The sequence below is a fragment of the Populus trichocarpa genome, chromosome 1 (assembly GCF_000002775.5).
Source record: "Populus trichocarpa isolate Nisqually-1 chromosome 1, P.trichocarpa_v4.1, whole genome shotgun sequence".
Classification (NCBI taxonomy): domain Eukaryota; kingdom Viridiplantae; phylum Streptophyta; class Magnoliopsida; order Malpighiales; family Salicaceae; genus Populus; species Populus trichocarpa.
Window position 1 is genome coordinate 29,510,763 of NC_037285.2, and position 23,996 is coordinate 29,534,758.

General features: G+C 33.4%; 3 protein-coding genes across 4 annotated transcripts; 2 read left to right on the plus strand and 1 right to left on the minus strand.

Annotated features, from left to right (window-relative positions):
- Positions 1 to 8,126: 8,126 nt before the first annotated feature.
- LOC7496800 (protein FLC EXPRESSOR) lies at positions 8,127 to 10,317 on the minus strand. Its single transcript, XM_002299968.4, has 4 exons — positions 9,603 to 10,317; positions 9,324 to 9,487; positions 9,155 to 9,237; positions 8,127 to 8,348 (listed from the first exon to the last, which is right to left on the minus strand). Exons 1-4 carry the CDS (start codon positions 10,127 to 10,129, stop codon positions 8,268 to 8,270), a joined length of 855 nt encoding a protein of 284 aa, XP_002300004.3. The 5' UTR covers positions 10,130 to 10,317; the 3' UTR covers positions 8,127 to 8,267.
- A 108-nt stretch (positions 10,318 to 10,425) lies between these two features.
- On the plus strand, positions 10,426 to 16,421 carry LOC7487823 (protein DOUBLE-STRAND BREAK FORMATION). Of its 2 annotated transcripts, none has more exons than XM_024593843.2 (5): positions 10,426 to 10,613; positions 10,698 to 10,905; positions 10,988 to 11,131; positions 11,215 to 11,356; positions 16,059 to 16,421. In XM_024593843.2, the coding sequence occupies exons 1-5, from the start codon at positions 10,549 to 10,551 to the stop codon at positions 16,235 to 16,237; spliced, it is 738 nt and encodes a 245-aa protein (XP_024449611.2). In that variant the 5' UTR covers positions 10,426 to 10,548; the 3' UTR covers positions 16,238 to 16,421. The 2 variants fall into 2 exon arrangements, with proteins under 2 accessions (XP_024449611.2, XP_024449612.2); XM_024593844.2 differs by having other exon boundaries at positions 16,064 to 16,421.
- A 3,347-nt stretch (positions 16,422 to 19,768) lies between these two features.
- LOC7496801 (LOB domain-containing protein 12) lies at positions 19,769 to 20,751 on the plus strand. Its single transcript, XM_002298463.3, has 2 exons — positions 19,769 to 20,221; positions 20,371 to 20,751. The coding sequence occupies exons 1-2, from the start codon at positions 20,066 to 20,068 to the stop codon at positions 20,704 to 20,706; spliced, it is 492 nt and encodes a 163-aa protein (XP_002298499.1). The 5' UTR covers positions 19,769 to 20,065; the 3' UTR covers positions 20,707 to 20,751.
- Positions 20,752 to 23,996: the final 3,245 nt, after the last annotated feature.

Sequence of the window (23,996 nt, forward strand, 5' to 3'; positions counted from 1 at the left end):
TACCATTAGATTATTTCAAATAACATATTAGGTTTTATTTTAAAAAACAATATAGTATATAAATTTTGAAGTTAATGTACACATAAAATCTCATATTAAAACATTAAAAATAGTGTTAGAATTAAAATAATGAATTTGATTATATAAAAAAGTATCTCTTAGAGCTTTTTATATGTACCAATCATCTAATTAATGGGTAGATCTAGATTTTACTTTGGATGAGAAGATATTTACACGAGTTTGAAAGTTTTTATTGTATGAGATTTTAACTCGATTTGATTTGATAAAAATAAGAATTATTATATGAGTTTGAAAGTTTTAACCATGTGAGATTTTAATTTGATTTGATTCGATGAAGATAAAAATTATTTACACGATCTTGAAACCTTTAACCATGTGAGATCTTAACTTGATTTCATTTGATGAAAATAAAAGTATTTACACGAGTCTAAAAGCTTTAATTGTATGAAATCTTAACTTCATTTGATTTAATGAAGGAAAGGATCGCAAACCTTTATTTCTTGGTTTGATTTGATAAAAGAAAAAACTTTAATAATTTTCTTTCTTGATAGACTTGAATTCTCTCTCTCTCTCTCTCTCTTTCTCTCTCTCATGTGTTATGTGTCTTCTCTGCATATATGCTTGATGTTTCTTTTCTTGTTTTTTTAATTTGATAGTTTTATTGTCTATTTATAAACAGATGAGATGCAATTTACTTTAAATATTTTTTACCTAAAGAATATTTTAGAAAAATTGATGTGAAAAATACTTAAAATATCCTTAGTTAGAAGGATATTAAAGTAAAAATGATGAAATGTATTTAAATTGAGTTTTTTTAATTTAATTTGAGCCCAAACTCAACAAATTTAATTTAGATTCAAACTTCAATAAATTTAATTTATTTTGTTATAGAAAACTTGAGTAATGAGTTGGACTTGTAGAAATTTTAACATTTACAAATGCTCCTCAAGATTAATTTACTTTTACAATTTTAGTGCAGTAATTAAATTTATCTTGAATTTTTGTTAATGAAAATGAGCAATAGTTCACGTGGATTTTGTATGGACCAACCTGCAGCCTCGCCATACATGGAAGCAAATTCTCATATTTTTTATATTTCAATGTTAGCACGTGAAACCTAACATGGTTCAATGGTGTCATCAACAAGAACACCAGAACTGTTAAATTTTATACACGCCACAAACTGTTAAATGCAACGATAGTTCTCTGAAGGCTTTCAGATGCGCTAGAATATCTTGTACCTTTTAACTTTAGCATGGACGCAACCTCCTCTGTTATCCTTGGTATTCCAGTTGTTCTTGTGGTTATAATTTGAAAAAAATTATTTTATAAAAATTATTTTTAGTTGAGGTTGGTTTGAAAAAATATATATTTAGTTAAAACTGTGGTTGAAATTGAGGTCGAATAAAAAGTAATTTAATGTGTTTGGTTAATAATGCTTTTGAAATTGAGGTTATAAAATAATTTTAAAAAATATATATTAATATTGATGGTTTTTAATTTAAATATTGTAGATTTAACTATTGTTATTACATCATAAAATAAATAATATTTTATATAAAATATTTTTTATTGTTCCATTAAACTATCTACAATTCCATCACGAATGAAATACATCCGACAAGGATTATAGTTTTTTTAGTTTCTTAAGCGCGCAACAACATCAGGTAAAATATAATCTGGAACAAAATTGGGATTGCGATCAAATTCTGCAAATGCTACGTCATCAAGCGATCTCTGTTTAATTTATGTAGTGCATTGAATAAAGTTAAACACTAGTTTTTTTTGAATAAAACACAATTAAAAAATAAAAAATATTTTTTATTTTACTGAGTCGGACCTGGTTTAATGCATTTTGGGCTTTGAACCGGAACCGGTCCGACCGTAACAGTGGAGCTGGCTACATTGTTCACGTTAACAGTGTAGCCATGCTACACTGTTCATGCTGATTAATTAAGCGTGGACAGTGTATCCAACTCCACTGTTCATGCTAATTAATTAGCATGAACAGTGCGCAGGAAGCTGCGCATTCTGCTTTTCTTTTCCCTGCGTTTCAGACGCAAAAATACTGTGGGATCTATAAATAGTAAACTGTTTTTTTCCTTCACCAAACGGGTTGCATCTGCGTTTTGTTTAAAACGAAGACGCAATCTCGTTACCAAACGCCCTTGTCAAAAATATTTAACTCTGGATATATTTTTTCATGCCCAATCTTGTCTATAGTGGATCTCGACGAAGGCTTTCACTCGCAGTTGCAACTTTACTCTCTAAATTGACCTTCACCCACAGCTTGGACAACAGCTTGTTGATGATCAAGATTGTTAAAAGAACCGTTGAACATTAGTTCTGTAACAAGTAATTCATCTCCTGTGTCTATTAAGCAGATTGCTCTTCCCTTTAGCTGGACTATACCATCAGTGTCTATATGTCTCGAGTCTTTTCAAGACTCACGACGATCGGTTCTTGTTGGAAGCTTAAATTATGCAATAATGAACGTGATTTGCATAGACTTGAACTTCTATAATGCAGAAAATTCCATCCAATAATTATCCTTTTGGATTTGGAATTGTGATGAGATTAAAAGTGTGTCCAATTCATATAATTACTTCAAAAAAGAAGTTTATTTCCCAGGACACTTCTTTTATATATATCTCATCAATGTGTCTAAATTGTGCTGAAAACACTGTTTTATTAGTTTGGAGAGATCGTAGCAACAACTACCGTAGCTTTAAAAAGAAAATCAGGTATAATCTCTCTCAATTGTTTTTGGCCAAGGGTTGGAAGGGAACTTTTCTCTCTTTTTTTATTGCAAATATAAGCATGTCCACGCACCGAAAGTTTGACAGTACCTGGGTTTGATTTGGTACCATGATTCTTAGTTTGTGGCAGTACTGGACTTTGATGAAAGCCACCTATATGGAGAGACACCAGATAGCCATTTAGCAACTACTTACTATATCCTGTCGCCATTCATGCTCACGCTGCCAGCAGCTAGCATCACGAACCAAATTAGATAGACTTTGAACTCCCAATGTTTTAGTGCTTCACTTTCTTGTCTCCCTATTAATACATAGACAAAAACAAAGTGAGTAATGGTACGATGACTGAGAAGAAAAGTTTAGTTTGTTTTTTCAGGGAGAATTATTATTTCACTCCTTTCTCTTTAAAGCTTTTTCTCATTTTTTTAAAAATCTTTTTCTCTCTTAATTTTTTACTTTTACATTTATGTATTTTATAGGATTCAAAGATTTGAAAGTATCTTGTGACACTTCACGGCTAATGAACTTAAAGATTTAGGCAAGGTTTGGAGATTCGTTGAACCTTCTTAAAAATGATCCTTGAAAACTTAAAGATTAGGTGGTGATTTTTTAGATAATCTTTGCTGACACAGAAACCTTTTAAAAGAGAATCCCTTGAAGACTTGAAACTTTGATAAATCTTTTTAGAGGATCATTGAGAACTTAAAAATCCTAAACTAATGATCAACAAGCTTATATGCAATTGTAAGAATCAACAATTGATTAAAATAACATGAAAATCATGGACCAAAAACAATAAACTTAGAAACCTAGAGTATGTTAATCCAGAAAATGCACCAAACCCAGAACAAAGGCTTAAGGCCTATTCATACAAGTCACATTCACTCATGTACACATGCTTAAACCTTCAGAAACAATAATAAACATGTAAACCTTAAAATATATAGGATTCAAAACTTATAACCTACTATTAACATACAAGCATGAATATATATATATATATATTGTTTTTATCAATCCAAAAGCTCATTCAACATAAAAAAAAACAACATCAAAATGATCTATATGAACTTTCAATATTGAATGAAAACTCCAGAATGGCCAAACATTACAATATGTCATATTTTTGCATACAATCATCAAACCATAACACATACTTTCCATGCATCAAGAACAAGTATTCAAACATAAAAAACATATCATTAACAATATATTAAACATCATAAAATACCAAATTAACAACAAGAACAAACAATCATATTATAACTTGCATTCAAAGCAACTTGAACATATATGCAAAAACAACTTAAAACATTGTCGAATCAATTCAAAAAAATCATGAACAACACTTGAATAAATAAATCAAAGCTTAAAATGCAGAGGGGAGGGGCATTCTCAATGAGTTCTACCCCTTCATCAAGTTGAGTAATATAATTTCAAGAGACGATTGTAACTAGTTTTTGCCTTTTTTTCTTGATTTAAACAGATACTAGTGACCCATTCCAAGCAACTTTTGATCTTCTTTTTCACAATATCTTTTTCCTTTCTCCCTTTTTTTTTTTCATGGCTTTTTATCCTCTTCGATCTCCTTTTCAAACCTCAAAAGACACCTCTTTTATAACCTAAAAGGAAGGTGGTTGTAAAACCATTTATGGGTTTGAAGGTAGTTTTCTAAAACTAGATAATAAGGGATTTCTTCCCATTTTGCCTTTGATATATTAGGGGACCACTCTCCCTCTTTTTCTTTTGTTTCTTCTCTTCCTGAATGTCTAACAAACTCTTGGAACTTCTAAAACAAGTTGGGGACTTTATAGCTGAAACTTGACCGAAAATGGTTGATTGAGGGTGCACCTTTCATGAATTAATCGTGGCAAATAGAAGGTCATTGAAGCCAACCAAACCATAAATCTTGTAGAGGGGATGCTAGTCTTCAACTAGGATCAAACCATGTTTGATTCAATGGCATGTAGCCTTCCCACCATTGATCCAAATTTAGGTGTAACATTATCAAATCTTATTGAACCAGACAAAGTTGCCTTGTGACAAGATGTTGGGGGTTTACACGTGGTAAGTAGAGCACAAACATAAAAAAAAGAGGGGTATAGCCTTGTAAAGAGGATGCTCATCTATTGAATGATGGTTGCTGTTCATTCAATGGTGGTCACAGTTGCCATGATTATTGCCCAGGAAAGTGGTTCACGATCAGCCAAAATGGGAGAACCCTTACCAAAATGATGTCATTTTCCTTAAACCCTTAGAATTAGAATTACGGTTTTGGTAATTGGGATTAGGCAATCTCCAATTTAGTCTATAATCTTTTGATTTAAGTTCAAATGTCCTTAATTGAGATAAAATTGATTATTATTATGTAATTAGGCCCTTATTGAACATCAATTGAGATCTCTCAAGTCCAACACCTTTTTCAAAGTAGTCCTTGGTTTTTAATTTGTTTAATTTAGCCCCTAATTAAATCTTAATATTTGATTTTTTTCAATTTAGTCCCTGAAAATGTTCGGTACAACCTCCAATGTTGCTCACATTTTGAAGAAAGATCCTTGATCTCGAGTTTCTTCAGTTTGACCCTTAATTAACCCATAAATTTTGATTTTATTGGAATTTCATCCATGATTTTATCCGATTAAGCTTGTAAAAATTAAATTTGGTTCTTCAAAATTCTAATATTCTCAATTAAGTCCAAATTAGGCTTTCAAACTTAATTTTCACCAATTAATTCTTTTATACAATTAATTTGACCTATTAAACGTCTAATTAAATTCTTACACTTAATTAATTCTTTTAATTTTTGGCCTAAATTTTTAAAACTTAGTTACATATTTAATTAAGCTCATGATTAAATCAAATCAGCTTATTAAAACTCTAATTAAGTCCCGAAACTTAATTTTTATCAAATTCATCAAATATTCACTTAAGTTAACCTTAAATTTGCATTATCTTTCATATTTAGGTCATTCAAAGGTGCAATTGAGTTTCCAATATTGTCAAAGATCTAGTTTGGTACCTCTATCTCTCATTTATGCATTTAGATCTCTCTTCAGCCTGTTCTTACCAGCTAAATCGCTTGTCCTCTTACATTTATTTTTGATTTTTCAACATTCTTTCTTTTATATTATTATTTTTTATAAAAGAAAATGATAATTTTAGGGAACCCAAAATTGGGTTATGACAAAGATGATGGTGAAGAAGAGGTGACTTATAAGCTTCATACACGTGATATTGTGTCTCAAAGGTTTACATATGTTTCTAAACCTAAATCAATACCTATTTTTTCTTTCACCTAAAATTAGGTTATGACAAAGATGATGGTGAAGAAGAGGTGACTTCTGAGCTTTATACACATGATATTTTATCTCAAAGGTCTACATATGTTTCTAAACCCAAGTCAATACCTATTTTTCTTCCATGTTTGGCCAACCTCTATCTTTTTTTATTTATGATGATATTATAAGATCTATCATGTTAGCTGGACTATCAAAGTTTTTGGAGAAAGAATTCAAACATGTTTTATTGAGTAGGTTCTCCTCTTTTAGAGGTTATTGGCCATTTAAGTCATCCAAACTTATTGAAAACTTAAAGTGCTTTTATGTTGATCCTCCACCTTTAATGGATGTGATGAAGATTTTGTAAGGGATGTGTACTCTTATTTATCATATCATTATGAAATTAGCTAATGTATAAGTGATGCACAAAAGAATGACAAAATCATTACTTGTCAAAATCACGTAACCTTATTTAAAGGTAGAAGTAACTCATTGCAACTTAAATTATATTAGACCACCAATCAAATAAAATCCATAGAGAAGCAAATTTTAAGGTTGCAACAACATAAAATAGTGTTAGCATCCTTGATTAACTTGATTTATGATTAGTAATGGAAGACAAATGATGAAATTAAGTTTAAAAAGGAAGAACTTTTAAAGTTAGAAGCATCCAGGACTCAAAGTGCCAATAATATGGAAAAATATAGACCAAACCAGGCAGCACTTAGAGAAAACTTTGCTTGGAATGACAATTACAAGTTGGACAAAGATTGTGTAGTTACCTTTGATTTAGTATTATTTTTATTCTTTTATTCACTTTACATTTGGTTTGATAAAATATTTAGTTTTTTTTATTTTTTAAGAATTGTTTTTGGATAAAAATGATTATAAGCACCTAGATGAATGTTTCTTTTCATTTATTTTTTTGTATCTTGAATTAGACTTGAAAGCATTTTAATATCAAGGATATAAAATAAAATATGAAAAAAATGATTTTTTTATTTAGTTGTTTATAATTAATACTATTGCATACCAGTAGTAGTACAATAGAACATAACTTGTTCTTGATTTAATTTGATTTTTTTTTTTTTATGATTGAACTTAGGATGAATCTTAGGTTATCTACATATCTCCATAAATAATTAAAGGATCAAGTCATGACGTATTTTAAAATAAATTTTTTCTTATATTCACAATTTATACTCTTGTGGGCTAGGAGTATTACATTGTTTTATGTGTAATAATTTAAGATCATGTGATGTGGAGCTTAAAAGACCTTCAAGAATAAAATTGCTTCAGGAACTTCCCATTAATGGATATGATTTTCATCATTGTCAATAATCTTGTATGCTCTATTATTTGCCCCTTATTCTTCAAAGGTTTCTAGAGCTGACTCATCCTTAATGGATTTGAGTTGTTCTTTAATGCTTCCTCAATGGTGATACGGTTTACTGTTGTATAATCTTTGGTTTGGGCGATTGAATCTCTACCTTTTCTGGTGTTTTTTCACCTTTTTAAAGCTTTTGCTTTCTTAATCAGGATCGTCTCCTTTATCACTTTAAGGCCAAATCTGGAGAAAATATAAGCTTTCTGCCTCGAGCTCTATAGTTTGGTAGAAGTGGATATTTGGTCACCTAGTCTTTCAAACACTAAAACATGTGAATCCTCACCTGATCTTTCAAAGACTAAAATATAAGCTTTTTCTTTATTGTTTCTATCTGGAATATATGGTTCTTGGACATCTTCTTTATTGCATTCAAAGACGTGGATAATAATAGGATTTGATGCAACCTTCTTCACCTTAATGTTTAGTGGTGAATAAGCTAACCTTCTTTGTTCCTTTTTTTTTCTTCGTCGATGTATAAAAGAGCTACGTACTTGTATCATACAAGCTACTTTTCTTCACCTGTTTACGCAGAAATTCACAACAGGCACATGTAAAATGCTGTTGGGAGGGGCAATTGAAAGAGAAATCGTTCACAGTTTCCTCTGGCCTGGTAAAGCGATCCTGTTCATTCATCATTCATTGCATGATGAGGCATTCCTCGGAGAAAAAAATACCACGAAGTGAACAGAATACCAGATTCATAAATGAAGGCAAAACACCTGTATCCTTGACAGAAGAAAATTTCCTACAGAATTTATAACGCTTCACACAGTGAAACAACATTATGATTTCAACATTTTGGATGATCATGGTGAGAGAACCTCATCCATGTGCAGTGTCATAGGGACCATTAGACATTACTCCAGATGCAAAGGTAGGACCAGAATCACTACCAACCTGAACCTGAAACATAAAGCATATTTACAAGTTATTCGTGTGCCCATCTTTTCTTGGAGGTCAAAGATCACAAATTGTATGAGGTCCAAGCAGGTGTCATTTCTTATACAAGCAGGCAGTTCAGTGAGAGCTCTGTTTCCAATGGCGAGTGCTCAGTATAAAATTGACTTGTATGGTTTTTTATGCATAGAGAAGATGGGTTGTTTCTCTCAAATTTCGAGGTTCACCCTGTAATGAGTTCAAGTGGAATCCATACAGTATTAATTTTGATTAATATCAAATTCAAAATGTCTTCAAAACGGAGCTCAGAAGTAACATTCTAATATCAATTGCATTACAAAAACACAGTAAGTTTTATATATAGTCTCTACATGGATCAATCGGCATTTGCTTAGGTTAAGCGATGGTACTGAGCACCGATGCCTTTCCATGAATACATCGTGACACTGTATAAAACTGGTTTTCAACTATAAGTGATGAGTCATATTTCTGAAGAGCACCCGGGTTTGAACATGGGTTCTCTCTGTCCCCCACCCCCTACCCACTTGAGCTATGACGTTTTGGTTACTTAGAACTAATCGATAAAGAAGGTGAATTCTTTATGGAGAATTTTGTAACTTGTTAACCAATGCAACTTTCTGCTATTAATTCACGATTTTTTCTCTGTGTTTTACAACAATCACGATTCTGCAAACATATGTGCTAAGGCACCTATTGATACAGCCAACATATTGTTATCGGATCCACATCTGTCAGAAACGGCACACTGAAGTTCAACATATTAAAAAGACACAAGGATAGTGAGCACACACCTGCTGCAAGCCATAAGGATCAGGATATGAACTTCCTCCACATCCCACTTCAGCACTGCCATAGTTTCCACCATATCCAGGACCTATACACACGGGTCAAAAGGTCAATATCTAAATTTCACAAAACTTCAAGAATATGTTGCATTTGGCAGGCACAATAGTAAGTTACTTGGGTTTGCTGCTGCAGCTGCTGCCCTTGCTCTTTTCTCTGCATTAGCAAACTCACCGCGAAGTTTCTCAATTTCTCGAATCACAAGATTCATATTTTTCTCCAATACCTTTTCTTGCTCAAGATTAATCGCCCGTGTCTTCTTCTCATATGCAATAGCAGCCCTAATCACACCCAAGAAAAAAAATCAACATCGCATTTTTCTTCACTTTTTAAATTCTAACCTCGAATTGTCCCTTAATTATAAAGCTCTTTTTTTTTTTTTTTTTTTTGTCTTACCTTCCTCTTTGAATCTCTTGCTGTACAGTCTCAATCTCCGCTTTAAGAACACCCACCTGCTGCGTTTCCGTTTTAGCTTTAACAATTTCATTATTCATCCCCTTCAATTGTGCAGTCATATCCTGGCGTTGCGCAGTAAGTTTCTGTACATTCGTCCTCACCTGAACAAGCTCAGCACTCATAGCATCAATAGACCGTAACTCAGCGTCCGATTTCAACGATCTTTCATAGACTTCACGAACTTGATTGTCTCTCTCGGCTTTGACATCAGCAGCAAGTGTTGATAAGTGACGAAGGTCTTGTTGTGATAAAGAGAGTTCTTGTTTTAATGCAAAGTGTGCGGCTGCGAGTCGTTCATTTTCTAAAAGAAGGGATTGGATCTCACGGTGCTGGATTGTTATACGGTCTTCGAGGAGGAGGTGGTGAGGGCGGGCATGGAGGCGGTGTGGGTCGGTGGTTGGGTGTGGAAGGAGGGCGGCTCGAGATAAAGGGATTTCTCGGAGTTGGAGATGGTTGCGTCCTGCCATTGTTCCTTTTCTTTTGGTTCCGCGCGATAGGCGTTTTTTTTTTCAATAATTTGCTGGAGTGTCAGATGGAGGTGCGACTGGAAAGATTTCAAGGGCGGAGCATCAAGGGGGGGTTGGTTGCCCCCGGTAGGAAAGTTTCCAGCCAAGTCGTGGGCAGGGGAGCCTCGCAGAAACCCGTGTGACAATTTTAACGGCAAGGGTTAAAAAGTTTATCAAAACATAAGAAAAAGTAAAACAAAACAAAAAATTAAAACAAGGCCTAGCTCGTACAATCCTAGTAGGAATTCACATATGTGGATGTGGTCACTATTGGACCGGGTCTAACATCCAACCTATAGAAATCTTTTAAACCAAAGGAAAACCCAAGCCCAGACTCACCTCATAAGCTCCCTCCCGCCCACGGCGATTTCCCTCCCAAAATGGCAGGAGACACAGGAGCTCCTCACCAGATCTCCCTCTTCCGCTCTCAAATCACAACCAGAAGGTTCCAATTTTCAGCCCTCACATATATTCTAATGAGAATAATCACTCACTCACTCAATCTCTTCTCTCTTTCTTTCTCTTGCAGATTCAACGACGAATCGTTGCGAATTCTCGAATCACTTCTGGTCTTCAAAGACGTGAAGTCGCAGATCGAGACTCGATCGGACTTGAAACAGTTCTTGAGACTCGAATCTCTCTCTATTTTCCACGAAATCAAATATAAAACAGTTTATCAGAAGCTTTTCATTCTCCAATTCTTCGTTCGCGCTTTCGCTCTCATAGGCGACACCGAGGCAGCCCCAAAATCTTCTCCTTCAATCAATTAAATTTAAACTAGCAATCTGTGCCTTCTTATTGTGTCTTCTATATGTGCAGAGTTGTTTGGCGCTGAAATACGAGGCATTGCTTTTTCGTGATGTCAAGTCTAGCAGTGACCAATCACTACATGTTTCGTATTTGGAATGGCTAAATTTTGCTCACCATTCGCTCGATCAGGGCTTCTATTCTATTGCTACACAGGTTAAGTTTTTTTTCATCATCATCATCATCACCATCATCATCTCTGGTCCAAGCCTTCACTTTCATTGTTTTTGCTCATGCAGGCAAGTGAAAAAGCCCTAGCATGCTTTCAAAAGAAGGATGTCGCAGATGCCAAAACAGGCGACTTCTTCGAAAATGCGCGCGTTATTGAAGATATAAAGAGGCTTAAGGACCGTGCCATGAGGTCTGCAGCTTCAGGCTCTGGTATGTTTTTAATCCTTTAATATGCATGTACAGTATCTGATCAGCTAATGCAAACTTCGGTGATATATCGTGTGTTGTGTTGTACGACTTATATTTTAGCTTTCACGATGGTTATTAATTATATAATCTCAAATGGCTATACTTTATTGCTAAAGACAACAGAGTTGGGATATGAATTTGTGCACGAAATGATGTTAACAAGAAAGCAAAGCAGAAAAGAGTTAGCTCAATTGTTCGGATTCTGGATTTGTTTCCAGAAATTATAGTTTGAATGCCGCAAAACTTTAAAGAGCCACTGGAAGCTTACATAATCATTAACTTTAGGATCTTGGGAGATTAGTTAAAATACGCATAAGCTAGCCTGGTATTGTTAACAAAAAAAAGAAGAAGAAAAAGAATAAGAAAGCAAAGCATAAAGTGTTCTGTTGGACACTTTAATCGTTGTTATATGGAAGAAAGCACACCGGCCCTTTTCGTTCGTCAAAATAGATGTTCGAAATTCATGAGCTGCAGTGAAATGAAAATCAAGCTTGTAGAGGTCGTGGATGTAATAGATTGATAAAATTTATTTTGACGCCGATGATGAGATTGCAAGTTCTCACTTCAAAAGCTAATTCATGTGAAAAGAGACCTTCATTTATGTTTTGCCAGTTTTTTATGCATATATTGGTGAAACTTTATGATAATTTGTGCTGCGCCACAGAGTTTAAGAATGACTTAGGAAGATAGGCTGCAACCATCTGAAGGAGTTCTTCCAAGATGTCTTTGTTGGCTTTAACTTAGCTTTTTATAGGAGTATACAGAACAACTCTTTATATATCGTTATATCCTTGTTTAAAGGTTTTTCGTGGAGTTTCATTATTCAGTGAATGAAGGGTACTTAACATAAGCTACGAGATTGCTTTAAGATAGATAATAAGTAGGGCGTGGCATGCAGCATTTCTTTTTGTGTTTTTTTAGTTCAAAAGGCAAGGATATAAGTGATCAAAGAAGTTTCGCCATTTCTGGTGTAGTATATTCTGCTAATTTGGTGTCTCATATTCTCAATTTAGCAGAATTCACGCCTGTGGGTCATTCAGATGGATTGAAAATTTTAAGACTAAATGATCTACATTAGCAATTGCCACTCAAGGCTGCAAATGATGTTTCTAGGTTATATATGGTTCTTTTACTTTTCATGTACCTATAATCTCAGATTCTACATGTGGTTAGTCATTACTTTATTTACCTGATGTTTGCTTTAATCCATAAATCTTTCTAATACTCGTTTTAGCCGTGAGGAAATATTGAAGAACTATATATCTTCCATTCTGTAAATAGATGCTAATTGTTTATGATAACCTCATCATCTTTGGCATATAGACTAATTAATGTTGGACATCAGAACTAGACACTTTGGATTTAGTGCAACTATTTTGTTGAATGTTTATATTTGGTTCTCATTTCTCCAAGTGACTAAGGATTGGTAAATAAGATTTATGGTGAATGCATGCTTCTTGATCACGTGGTCAAGTAACCCACAACGAAGATGATATAATTCTTGGAAAGCCAATAAATTAGGTTTGGTAGGATTGTGACACAATGAAAACCTGTTTCAAGGCATCAACACTATTGGAATAAGAAACCTTCACTCAATGAATACTAATTTGCGAACGAGAAGTACAAGGAAGACATCACAAGGTCAGGATAAGTCAATTCATTTTTTGTCCCAGCAAAGAAAATGTGTCGCATCACGCAAAACACAAGTTTATTTTATAAATTCATGGCTGCTGAAAATCTTAGCTTATAAAATCTTAATAATATTTCAAAAAGTAACCCTAATGGACCCAAAACTCGTGGGCTAATATTTAACCACTTAAAATAAATTCAAAGTATATTAACTAAGCCCAAACATGAATAAAATAATGAAAATAACATATCTAACATAAGAATTAAAGTTGTACCTAATTAAACAAAATAACCTAAGATAGATAATCTTTCTAATTTAAATCATATCATGAACGAAATTCTCATGCTAGAAACACTAGGGTTTTTGTTACCACCTTTAGATATCCAAAATAAGCTAAACAATTGTTTGCTAAAGTTGCTTTTCTTTTAGTTTCCTTGTTTGTCTAGGATAATTAACTGTAACGTTAAAGAATCCTCTCAAAACATAGAAATTCTCATTGCCTTCCTTTAACCTTCATTTTAGGATTAGGAAATTCCCTAAAATAAGCTAACTAATCTGTCATTAAATACCACAAGCTTTTCTTTCCTTGTGTAGTTAGGATGAATAATGAATCCTTGTGAAAAAAGGATTTTGGAACATTAATGAATCTTTGCCACCCTTGAAAATTATATTGCATTTCATTAAAGATTTTTGTAGAATTAGGAAATTCTCAAAACAAGTTGTCATGTCCTTGTTAGAAAAGGATCATTGCCAAATAAGAAGTCCATAAGTCAAAAAGAAATAAATAACAAAATCCATATAGCCTATTCTGACGTATATCCCAAGGCCTTCCCAAACTCCGATTGACCTGAAATTTTACCCCAATATAGAACAATATTCTGGGAAACTCTAGGTAAATTTTCAACTTAATCCAACAATTGGATTTTAAAGAATGATTGCTATTGTAAAACTGGACAACAGACACAATTATGCTAGAATCCGAATTTTCTTATTCAGCCATTTTTTGGATTGTATTATTCCCTCTCTCTTCAAGATGATTCATTCTTGAATCACCAATAGGTATAATGGATGTTTTATAAGGCCTTGTTTAAGCCTTCAAAGCTCTTTTCTTGTCAACACTCACCTCTAACAATTTTATATGAAAGTAGCAGCCTTTATCTTTTGTCTTTTATCCTTTCTGCGTTGTTGCTCCTCTCTCTGAAGCTTGTCATTCATAGAATAGTTCGTTTAACTTATCAAATTCTTTCATTAAAACCTTAAACTTACGGGATAGATTTTTGCATTCTTCATCAAAAACACCAATTTGTTTGTTCCTCTCTTTTTTATGCCACTTTTCTTTTTGATACCTCATTTTTCTTTATCATAATACCTCATCAAAATACATGTAATCTTGATTGTAATACTCATTTTGCATTTTTTTTCTACTATAAGTTTTCAAACTGGACAAAAAACAAAAAATTCAACCAATCCTTTTTATTTTTTTATAACAGACCCTAAAACAATGCTAATGATAATAAAGAAAGTAAGAAGACACTTAGGATTAGAGAAAACAAACCCGAAACAAAAACATTGATAGAAACAAGTAGATTTGACGCAAAACAAGAGAAAAAAAACAAAATTAACAAAAGGATATAACCTGATTAATGGATCCAAGCTCTGATACCAACTGATGCGAACCTCGTGGTCACGCAATCCACAATTAAGATTGAAATTTGATCATGAAAAGCCGAAAGAGGACTGATAGAACTGTGACACAATTTAAACATGTCCTAATGCACAAACATTATTGGAATTGAATCGAATGATACCATGAAGCCAATTAATCTTCAATAAGTCAGTTTTAGTTTTTTCAAGAATCAAAGGATGCAAGAATCACTCTTACATGTTAAGTTGAGAAAACTTCAGAATTATTATTGATTAAAAGGTTGCCGAAACTTAGGCTTGCAAGAATTGAAGTACTTCTGAAAAATTAACTCTAATGGATCTACCCTTGTGGGCTGAATTGATCCACTTACAAAACTGACCCAATACCTATTCTAGTAAAGCCTAAGCCCTGATCCAAACAAGCTTTAGATCCTAGCTAAAAACAAAATATTAATTAAGCTGAAACAAGCCTTGAGCTATAGCTAAAATAATAAAAATAAAACCCACAAGTTAATTCCTTATGTTGCTGTGAGAAGAAAAGGAAAGAAAACAATACAAGTCTGATATAAGGCTTATTTATAGCCTACAATGCGCCCAATGATCATAGAAACCAATCTGTTATTAAATACCACTAGCTCTTTTTTTTTTTTTGTATAGCTAAGATGAATAAGAAATCCTTGTAAGAAAAAATATTTTGGAATATTAATGAATCCTTGTCACATTTGAAAATTATGTTGCAGCTCATTAAAGATTCTTGTAGACCTAGAAAATTTTCAAAACAAGCTACCACATCTTTGTAGGAAAATGATCTTTGCCAAATAGAAAGTCTATAAGTCAAAATGAAGTAAATAAAAAAATTTGTATAGTCTGTTCTGACCTATATTACAAGGCCTTTCCAAACTCCGATTCACTTGAAATTTTATTTCAATATAGAAAAATACCTATGGAATCTTCTGGTAAAGTTTTAGCTTGATCCAATGGTTTGATTTGGAGTTATGCTCAATAGCGTAAAACTGGAAGATATAAAATTTTATGCCAAATCCGAATCTGACCTTGCTTTGATTATATCAGGGTTAGCCATCACTTTATTTACCTGATGTTTGCTTTAATCCATAAATAGTCGTGAGGAAATATTGAAGAACTGTATATCTTCCATTCTGTAAATAGAAGCTAATTGTATATTATAACCTCATCATCTTTGGCATATAGACTAATTAATGTTGGACCTCAGAACTAGCTACTTTGGATTTAGTGCAACTATTTTGTTGAATGTTTATATGTGGTTCTCGTTTTTCCAAGTGACTAAGGATTGGTAAATAAGATTCATGCTGAACTCTTTCAAACACTCCTTTTCATTTTATGGTTGCATATTCTGTTTGCTCATTCCAGTCCAGGCACAGGCGGCAGAGTATTTGAAAAGGAAAGTTGTCGAGAAGAGCAGAACATGTTCTTCATTTCGTACAGAAACAAAGAGTGCTGCTAGCACTGTGTTTAGAAATGGAATCAAGAAGCGGCATGCGCGTGAATTGCGCAAACACCAAAGTTTGCAGCAGAACATTGAATTTTAACTTTGTTGCCAATTTTATTTGCCCTCACCGAATTCATTCACATGACTGGAAAGTTGTATGAAGTCTCCCCTTGTTAATTAAAATCACTTCCCCCCTCAACTGTAACGATACTGAAGACAAAGAGAACGCTTTGCTATTCCATTCAATCGAAAGAACATCAAGGTATGCTCTGATTATCTGATCATTTTGGGTCTTTTCATATGAAATAATATGATGGGTTAGGAGTTTTTATTTATTTATTCATGTTCTATAGAGGCTGATACTACTGTGCTGGATCTGAATAAAGGACAGGCTGGTAGGATAGTGGTCTGCATGACATGCTCTGCTGGCTTGGCATGGATTAGCCATATCAAGATTGTATGTCCCCATAACCATTTAGGTGGTGGCCCAGTGGCAAGAGCTTGGGACCAAGAGGTTTGCTCCCTCTGTGGTCTCAGGTTCGAGCCCTGTGGTTGCTCATATGATGGCCACTGAAAGTTTACATGGTCGTTAACTTCAGGGCCCGTGGGATTAGTCGAGTTGCGCGAAAGCTGGTCCGAACACCCACGTTAAATAAAAAAAAAAAATTATATGTGCCAACCAATAAAAACAATTAGCACGGCTAGAGCATTTATGTTCCTGTCAATGCATTATCATTGTATTTTACGGTAGAATAACAAGACAATAATGAAAATGAGCTTTCACTAATCATTGAATAATTTTAGAGGGCATGATAACCTGCAAGAAAAATGAATTATCTTTCTACTTGTGCGTTCTTCAATCTATTGTAGTGTATGTCGTCAGGAAAGGCTACTCTTCTGGCGCCTCTCGAGTACTCTTGTCAGCGTTGCCAAAAGAGATTCATTTATGACCACATGGTATGGGAAGTACTCGTCACGTTAGAATAGATATTTGAACTCTAGATTGAAGATGACCTCAATTTTTGAAGTATTAAACCATAAACGACTTCATTTTGAGGGCAAAACGTAGCTCTGCAGTAACAAATTAACATGGCCCATGTTCGTGTGCATGCTCACGTGCTTACCTCTTGTTCAGGCCTATATTTTTCTTAATTTTGCACCGAATTTATAATGCAGACCTTGCCGCTCGAATAGAATTGGTCGCCTTGGCCTTGGAAACCCAACATGGACCCTGTTCAAGCAACTGAATTTCAAGTCCATGTTGCTCAAGTCAAACAATGCCTCTAATCTTCACCTCTTTAGATTTGAAAATAAACCATATGCAAATTTCAAGAATCGAATCTTCCCTATCACCAGGCACATTAAATGCTTGCATTGGAGCTCGCATGTTTTATTTTTCTCCAAGGGGGGAAAGATGTCTGTTTTTCCTCTATTTTATTCATGTGTTTAAAAATACCTAAGTAAAACAGAATACAAGGTTCTCACTTTCTGAAGTATGGCTCCTTTTTCTTCTTCCTAGAGCCTAGGGGTTTGAAACTTAGAAGTGAAACGCGTTTTTCGATGCAGTTCAATAAAAAGAAATGTCGCAGGTGGCCCCATGGTTGAGATACGAGTCTAAAATAACATATATACTTGGTTAAATAACATATATAGATATAAAGGGGGGGGAAAGGTAATAGAAACGCCATGACAACTAGCTAGGGAACGAGAGTTTGTTTTTCTCGGAAGAGAAGCTTAGAAGCCTGGAATTGGAATCATGTGGTGAGCATTAAATGCAAGAGAAAAAGAATAGGTCTTAGGGTTCCACAACTCTTATGTTTTCCGTTTCAGTGTCTCTGGAATTGGGGTTTTTTTAATGCCTTAGAAGCTCGACCTTAGCTCTATGTCGGATCTCATTTAATGGTTCGCATTAATTACTTGGTGGGTTATCTATCATCGTCGTATTATTTTATGGAGTAAATTAGGAGTTCAATTGATGTCTGTTTATCATAAGAGACAGTCTTTGGATGATTTGATGGCTTAGAATAATGCGACTATAGTCAATATGAGTTATAAGTTTTTTTTACCGTGGAACCATAATCATAACTAGACATTGTTCAATGACATTCATGTGGAATGCAATGTTTGTAAGGCATTCAAAGTATGTCAAACAATAAAGAATAGCAAATTATATAATTAAAACAGCAAATTAATGACAAATGTTAACCTCTTACGGTTGATTATGCCCGTCAACCCCCCTCAAGGCTAGATGTTAACCGCGTTCCTATGCTTGGTTAAATTTAACCGTGAAAGAAAGAAAACGAGGCTAGAAATGCTAGCTAAGAGCCTTTTTGTTTTTGTATTTAAAAGCGATTTTAAAAAAATTAAAAAATTTTTATTTCTTTTGTTTTTGTATTTAAAAGCGATTTTAAAAAAATTAAAAAATTTTTATTTCTTTGCTTCAAATTGATTATTTTTTTTGTGTTTTGAAATTGTTTTGATGTGCTGATGTCAAAAATAAATATTAAAAAGTAAAAATATATATATTATTTTAATACATTTCTATATAAAAAACACTTTAAAAAACTAAAAAGGAAAAAGCAGCAAAACATACATTAATTTGAAGTGTATTAGTCACTACGATTAACTACTGACCTATATATCTCGTGTTAAAATAATTGATTGTTGTAGAGATCAGAGAGTGTTTGGCTTGAAGGTGTGGGTGGTTTTGTTTATAAAACTCGCCTAAAAAGCATATTTTTATAAGATATAGTTTATATTTTTATAAATAAATAAAAAAAAGATAATCACACCTACAAGCTAAGCCAAATACACTCGGTGTTCAAGAAAAAAGTTGTACGGAAATTTATTAGAATTTCCTCATGTCAAGTGCCTCTCCCTCCATCATTGTAGGGTTGTCATTAATCTCTGAACACAATAATCACTTTTGTTGAAATATTTTGGTGTTATTGGGTGGCATTGGAAGGAGAAAATCCACCGAGTTGGTACGCTATATGTTTTTTTGATTGATCACAAACACTAGACATTGGAGTTGGTAGCGATGTATTCTTATGCTATTTTTTCTTCGCCTTCTTTAATTTATTCAAGGAAAGGAAAAGGGATGCATTTTGATTTGCAACAGCAGTAGAGGGCGGACCGAGAGAGGAGGAGAGAATTTAGAGTGAAATTTCCATGTGAATTTAATTTCGCAAACAAACATTCACGTCGAGCCCATTTTTCTTGGTGTCTTGATCCTGGTTAGCTAGGTAAGCTGGTAAACCCTAAACCAGCTTAACATTAATTAATGACTCACACTTTCTGAGGTTTAGACTTTCATTTCTATATGACAGAGGTTTAGACATTTGAAACCTAACAGTAAAGTAACATAATCATCATACTATGTATTAATTTCTTTTAAAGACTCACATGATCAGTACTGTACATACGTAATACAATTAGAACATAAAAATATATATATACGAATAGTCAAACAAGAACGTGGATAAGATTACTGCTACACCAATGCGTTGCCAACCCATCACGCGCCTGGCGGTGGTCAACCTCCTCCATTTGATCTTGATACCAATCTCTATTCTCTACACTACAGAATATTGACCTCCATGCTCTATTCAGCACTATTGACTAATTGTTAAAGCCCAAAACTGTAAAACACTAGCTATGTGCATGATAGATTACGGTTCCTCCGAACTCAGGAATCCTAGCTAGCCCTCTCCATGCATTTAATATATATTTCTTATTATTTGTTTAATTATAGCGTGCATCCAATCTACACTAGGGGTGCCACTTCCTCAACTTATTATAAATACACATTTTTTGAAGCTCATCTTGCTCTACATTGAGCTCCCGTTTGTATTTCCTTTAATCTTTCTTTGTACCTATCTGCGTCAAGAGGGAATTTTCTTTGAGTTATTTTAAGACAGAAATTAATATGGCGGGTTCTTCACCATGTGCATCCTGCAAACTACTAAGGCGCCGGTGCGCCAAAGACTGCATCTTTGCCCCTTACTTCCCTTCTGATGATCCCCATAAGTTTGCCATTGTTCACAAGATTTTTGGTGCAAGTAATGTCAGCAAAATGTTGCAGGTTTTTTCCTCTCTCGATCCCTTATTAATTTATATATATGATCTATCGATTCTGTCTTGTGTGTGTTACTACGGAAAAGAATGTTGTTATTTGCAATTTTTAACAGTAATGATGATGCTTTAACTGATGAGAATATTATGATCTTGCAGGAGATTCCAATTCATCAGAGAGCAGATGCTGTGGGTAGTCTAGTTTATGAAGCGAATGCAAGAGTGCGAGACCCGGTCTATGGATGTGTTGGTGCAATATCTTACTTACAAAATCAAGTATCACAGTTACAAATGCAACTTGCAGTAGCTCAAGCAGAGATACTATGCATCCAGATGCAACAAGAGCCTAACTTACCAACCCAGCTAGATCAAGATGACAAGTCGCTTCTTTTAGCCAGCTGCAATAACTTCAACAGCATTCCTCAGTATTTTAACTTTGCCTCTTCAAGCAATGTAATCCAAGACCCTCTTAAGAGAGAGTCTCTTTGGACCTAGGCACTCAATCATGTTTGTTGTTAATGAAGTACCCTATTGTTTCAAGGTTCTCTCAAGCTAATTAATTAATTTCGTGTTGAATATTAATGGCCTAGCTAGCTTTCTGGTGCTAGCAATGTATTTCTCATGGAAACAGATGCATGATTGCGTATAAACAGTTTGCGTGTGTGTGTCCATGTGAAAGAGAGAGATGAATAAATATTTAGCTCTTGCCTTCTAGGAGTAGGCGAGACCAACAAAAAAAAAAAAAAAAAACTTCATGTGGGATATTGAGTTAAGGGGTCAACATTAGGCACCGGCCTGCATGTGAGATAGGAGCACAGTAGGGTTTACATAGATTCTCTTTTCTTCATTAAGACGTTGCTTATTATGGGGTATGCTGTCCCCTAGCTAGCTAGTTTTCTTTCAGCATATATGATTTCAAAATTGAACCTGTAAATTAACCTTTGATCATTTCTGTCTAGCTCATGACACATCACTGGCCTGTGCAATTACTCAAAGTCCAAATGCGTACGTAGTACCTTCAATAAATGACAGAGAAAACGTTAATAACACGCATACAATTATGGTCGTTGTGTTTCGATTGTAATTAATTAGAGAGCTTGGTAGGCAACACCTGGAAAACCATATATATGATGCAGCTGGAGGCTACTGGATACATCCATGTGTGAATGTACGAGTTTCTGTATCAAATGAGAAGTAATGTTATTGGTAGTTTGAATTTATTATGTTTAGGTATTGAAAAAAAAAGATCAAGTATTATAACATATATTTTATCAATAAATATGTTTTTCATATTGAAAAGTATGATCATGGAGAAAGGCCTATAATAATAAAGTTTGTGTTAAGGGATCAATTTCTAATGAGTTTGAAGTTGATTATTATAGAAAATTATAAGAGATAAGCAAATTACATTAATATCATAGCGAGCAAAATAAAATTAATTTTTTTTATTCAAATGCTATAAGTATGATATCACTAATACAGGAATTAGAGTAGATTTCCATCATGATTTGGTCAAAATTAATACAAAGGCTAGACTTTATAACATTGATGTTGTTTTCGTTTTTGCCAAGCAATGCCAACAAGTTTACATCGATGTGTAATGAAATTGATATTAATGTAATTTTTTTATATGTTTTTGCTTTATAATGAACTATTATTAACATAATTGGAACATTTATTGTTGTAATTTTAGTGTTTGTTTTTAAATAGAATTGGTGTTATTATATTGTGATTTTACTTTATTTGCAGGTTTGATAGATATGGAATACAAAATTATTAGGAAAAAGAATATTTTATACCGACAGAAACACCAATGGCATGTGAAATACCAACAAAATTATAAATTGACTTAGTTCATCGGAGAGTTCCAGGGAGTTAAAAAAAATTAAAAGACTTTGTCATTGCTTTATACTAACGATAATACCGATAACATGTGAAATACCAATAGGAACCAATGGACTTAGTCCCTCAAAGAATTCTAGAGAATGGAAAAACATTACAGGACTTTGCCACTGAACATTCGAATAATAAACGGAACAAAATATCATCGGGAAAAAAAAATGGTGGGGGTTAGAAAATTTTAGGGGGTTCTAAAAAAATTTCAGTGTTAATTACAGATGGAATTACCAACAAACTGTAAAAATTATTAATTTTTTTAAGCCAATGATGCAATTGGAAACAGAGAGAGAGAGAGAGATGTTTTTCTCATTCTTTCTTCTTCTTTTTTTGTTAATTATAAATGCATAGACAAGTTAGGAAGGTTGGAAGTGAGGTTTTTAAAGGAACAACTTGTATAAAAAATGATTTAAGATGGAAAGAACAAGAGAGAATAGATTGTTAGAGGGAGACAGACACGATTTGAGAAGGACAAAGAAGATCAAGAGGAAAAACTTGCAAATAAATCAATAAATTGGGTGCAAATTCGGTTGGTAAGACTTTTTAATATTTTTCTTTGTTTTAGTAGTTTTAGGTGTAAGAATGAAGAAAATCCCAAAAATTCAATTCTAGGGTTTATGTAACTTTTTAGGGGAATGGTTGTTTTGATGAATTGTTAGTTGCTTGGAATGAGAATGATATGAATGATAACAAATTTAAGTATATATTAGATTAAAAACCATAAAATTTGGACTTATAAGTGGCCAACCATGTTAAGTGTTTTAAAAAAATCAGAGATTTGTTTAAATTGAGTTCATTTTAATGTTTTAAATAATGTTAATGAGGGGGGTTATATATTGTGTTGTAGTATTGGAAGAAAGAGGAGCAGAATATAAATTGAGTTTTAGGATTATGTTTGTGGTTGGTTATGTAGATTTCATGTTATAAATACGTGTCGGAAAAATGTAAACATGAAACATTGAAAAACCTTAAATGTGCAATTATGTAATGGATTAGAGTGAAATTATGGATTAATATTTTTAGCGTGCATGAATTATAGAAGTTAAGAAACTTATCCAAGATGTATGAAAAAATGTTGAAATAGATTGTGTGAAGTGTTTTGGTATGGAAACTAGTATGTTTGAGAAATAAATTATGAAAATTATGACTAATCATGAGTTTATTTAAATTGGATGAAAAGTTAGTTTAGAAAGGTGGCAGGAGTAATTTTTTTATGCTAATCATAATCAATCAAATAATTTGATAAATACATCAAATACTTAGAGTATGTTTGGCAGTGTGGTAGCGGTTGCTTTTCAAATAACTTTTCGTGCTGAAATGCATGCCAATGATTTTTTTTTTATTTTTTAAAAATTATTTTTGACATCAGCACATCAAAACGATCCAAAACATACAAACTTTATTAAATTTTAGCAAAAAAAAATTTTTGAATTTTTTGGGAATGCGGTTTGCACTGCGTTCCCAAATGATTTCTTAAAGGTGTAGCTAATGGGCTGTCTAAATAAAATCAACTAATTTGCGGCATGAGTTATTAATGTGTATTTGTAGGTTTTAAAATTTTAGGTAAACTTTTATATAGGAGAGGTTTTGCTATTTTTTTAAATAGGATATAGTGATAATATTATTATTTTTTTTTATCAAATTGGTTTAGATGAGGAAGAGAAGATTAGTAGAGACAAAGTTGGATAGGAGCATTGTTGGTTCTTCTGGCAGCGTTTTTGATGAACATAAGCAACAATGCCACTAGGTGCTGAATATGATGAGACACCTCAAACATCCTTTCTCGATGCAGGCTCGTCGAGTGTGAGTATGGCTCACAAAGCTGGTGTTCCTTCTAAGCGGGATGTTTACACTGGGAAGTATATTGCTAAGTGGAAGCATGATTATAA

Coding starts and splice junctions, on each gene's coding strand:
- LOC7496800 (XM_002299968.4), bottom strand. CDS start 10,129: ATGGCAGGACGCAACCATCTCCAACTCCGAGAAATCCCTTTATCTCGA. Junction 9,238..9,323: donor AGCTGCAGCAGCAAACCCAA/GTAACTTACTAT, acceptor CCGTGTGTATAG/GTCCTGGATATGGTGGAAAC. Junction 8,349..9,154: donor ATCCTTATGGCTTGCAGCAG/GTGTGTGCTCAC, acceptor TTTATGTTTCAG/GTTCAGGTTGGTAGTGATTC.
- LOC7487823 (XM_024593843.2), top strand. CDS start 10,549: ATGGCAGGAGACACAGGAGCTCCTCACCAGATCTCCCTCTTCCGCTCT. Junction 10,906..10,987: donor CTCTCATAGGCGACACCGAG/GCAGCCCCAAAA, acceptor CTATATGTGCAG/AGTTGTTTGGCGCTGAAATA. Junction 11,132..11,214: donor TCTATTCTATTGCTACACAG/GTTAAGTTTTTT, acceptor TTGCTCATGCAG/GCAAGTGAAAAAGCCCTAGC.
- LOC7496801 (XM_002298463.3), top strand. CDS start 20,066: ATGGCGGGTTCTTCACCATGTGCATCCTGCAAACTACTAAGGCGCCGG. Junction 20,222..20,370: donor ATGTCAGCAAAATGTTGCAG/GTTTTTTCCTCT, acceptor ATGATCTTGCAG/GAGATTCCAATTCATCAGAG.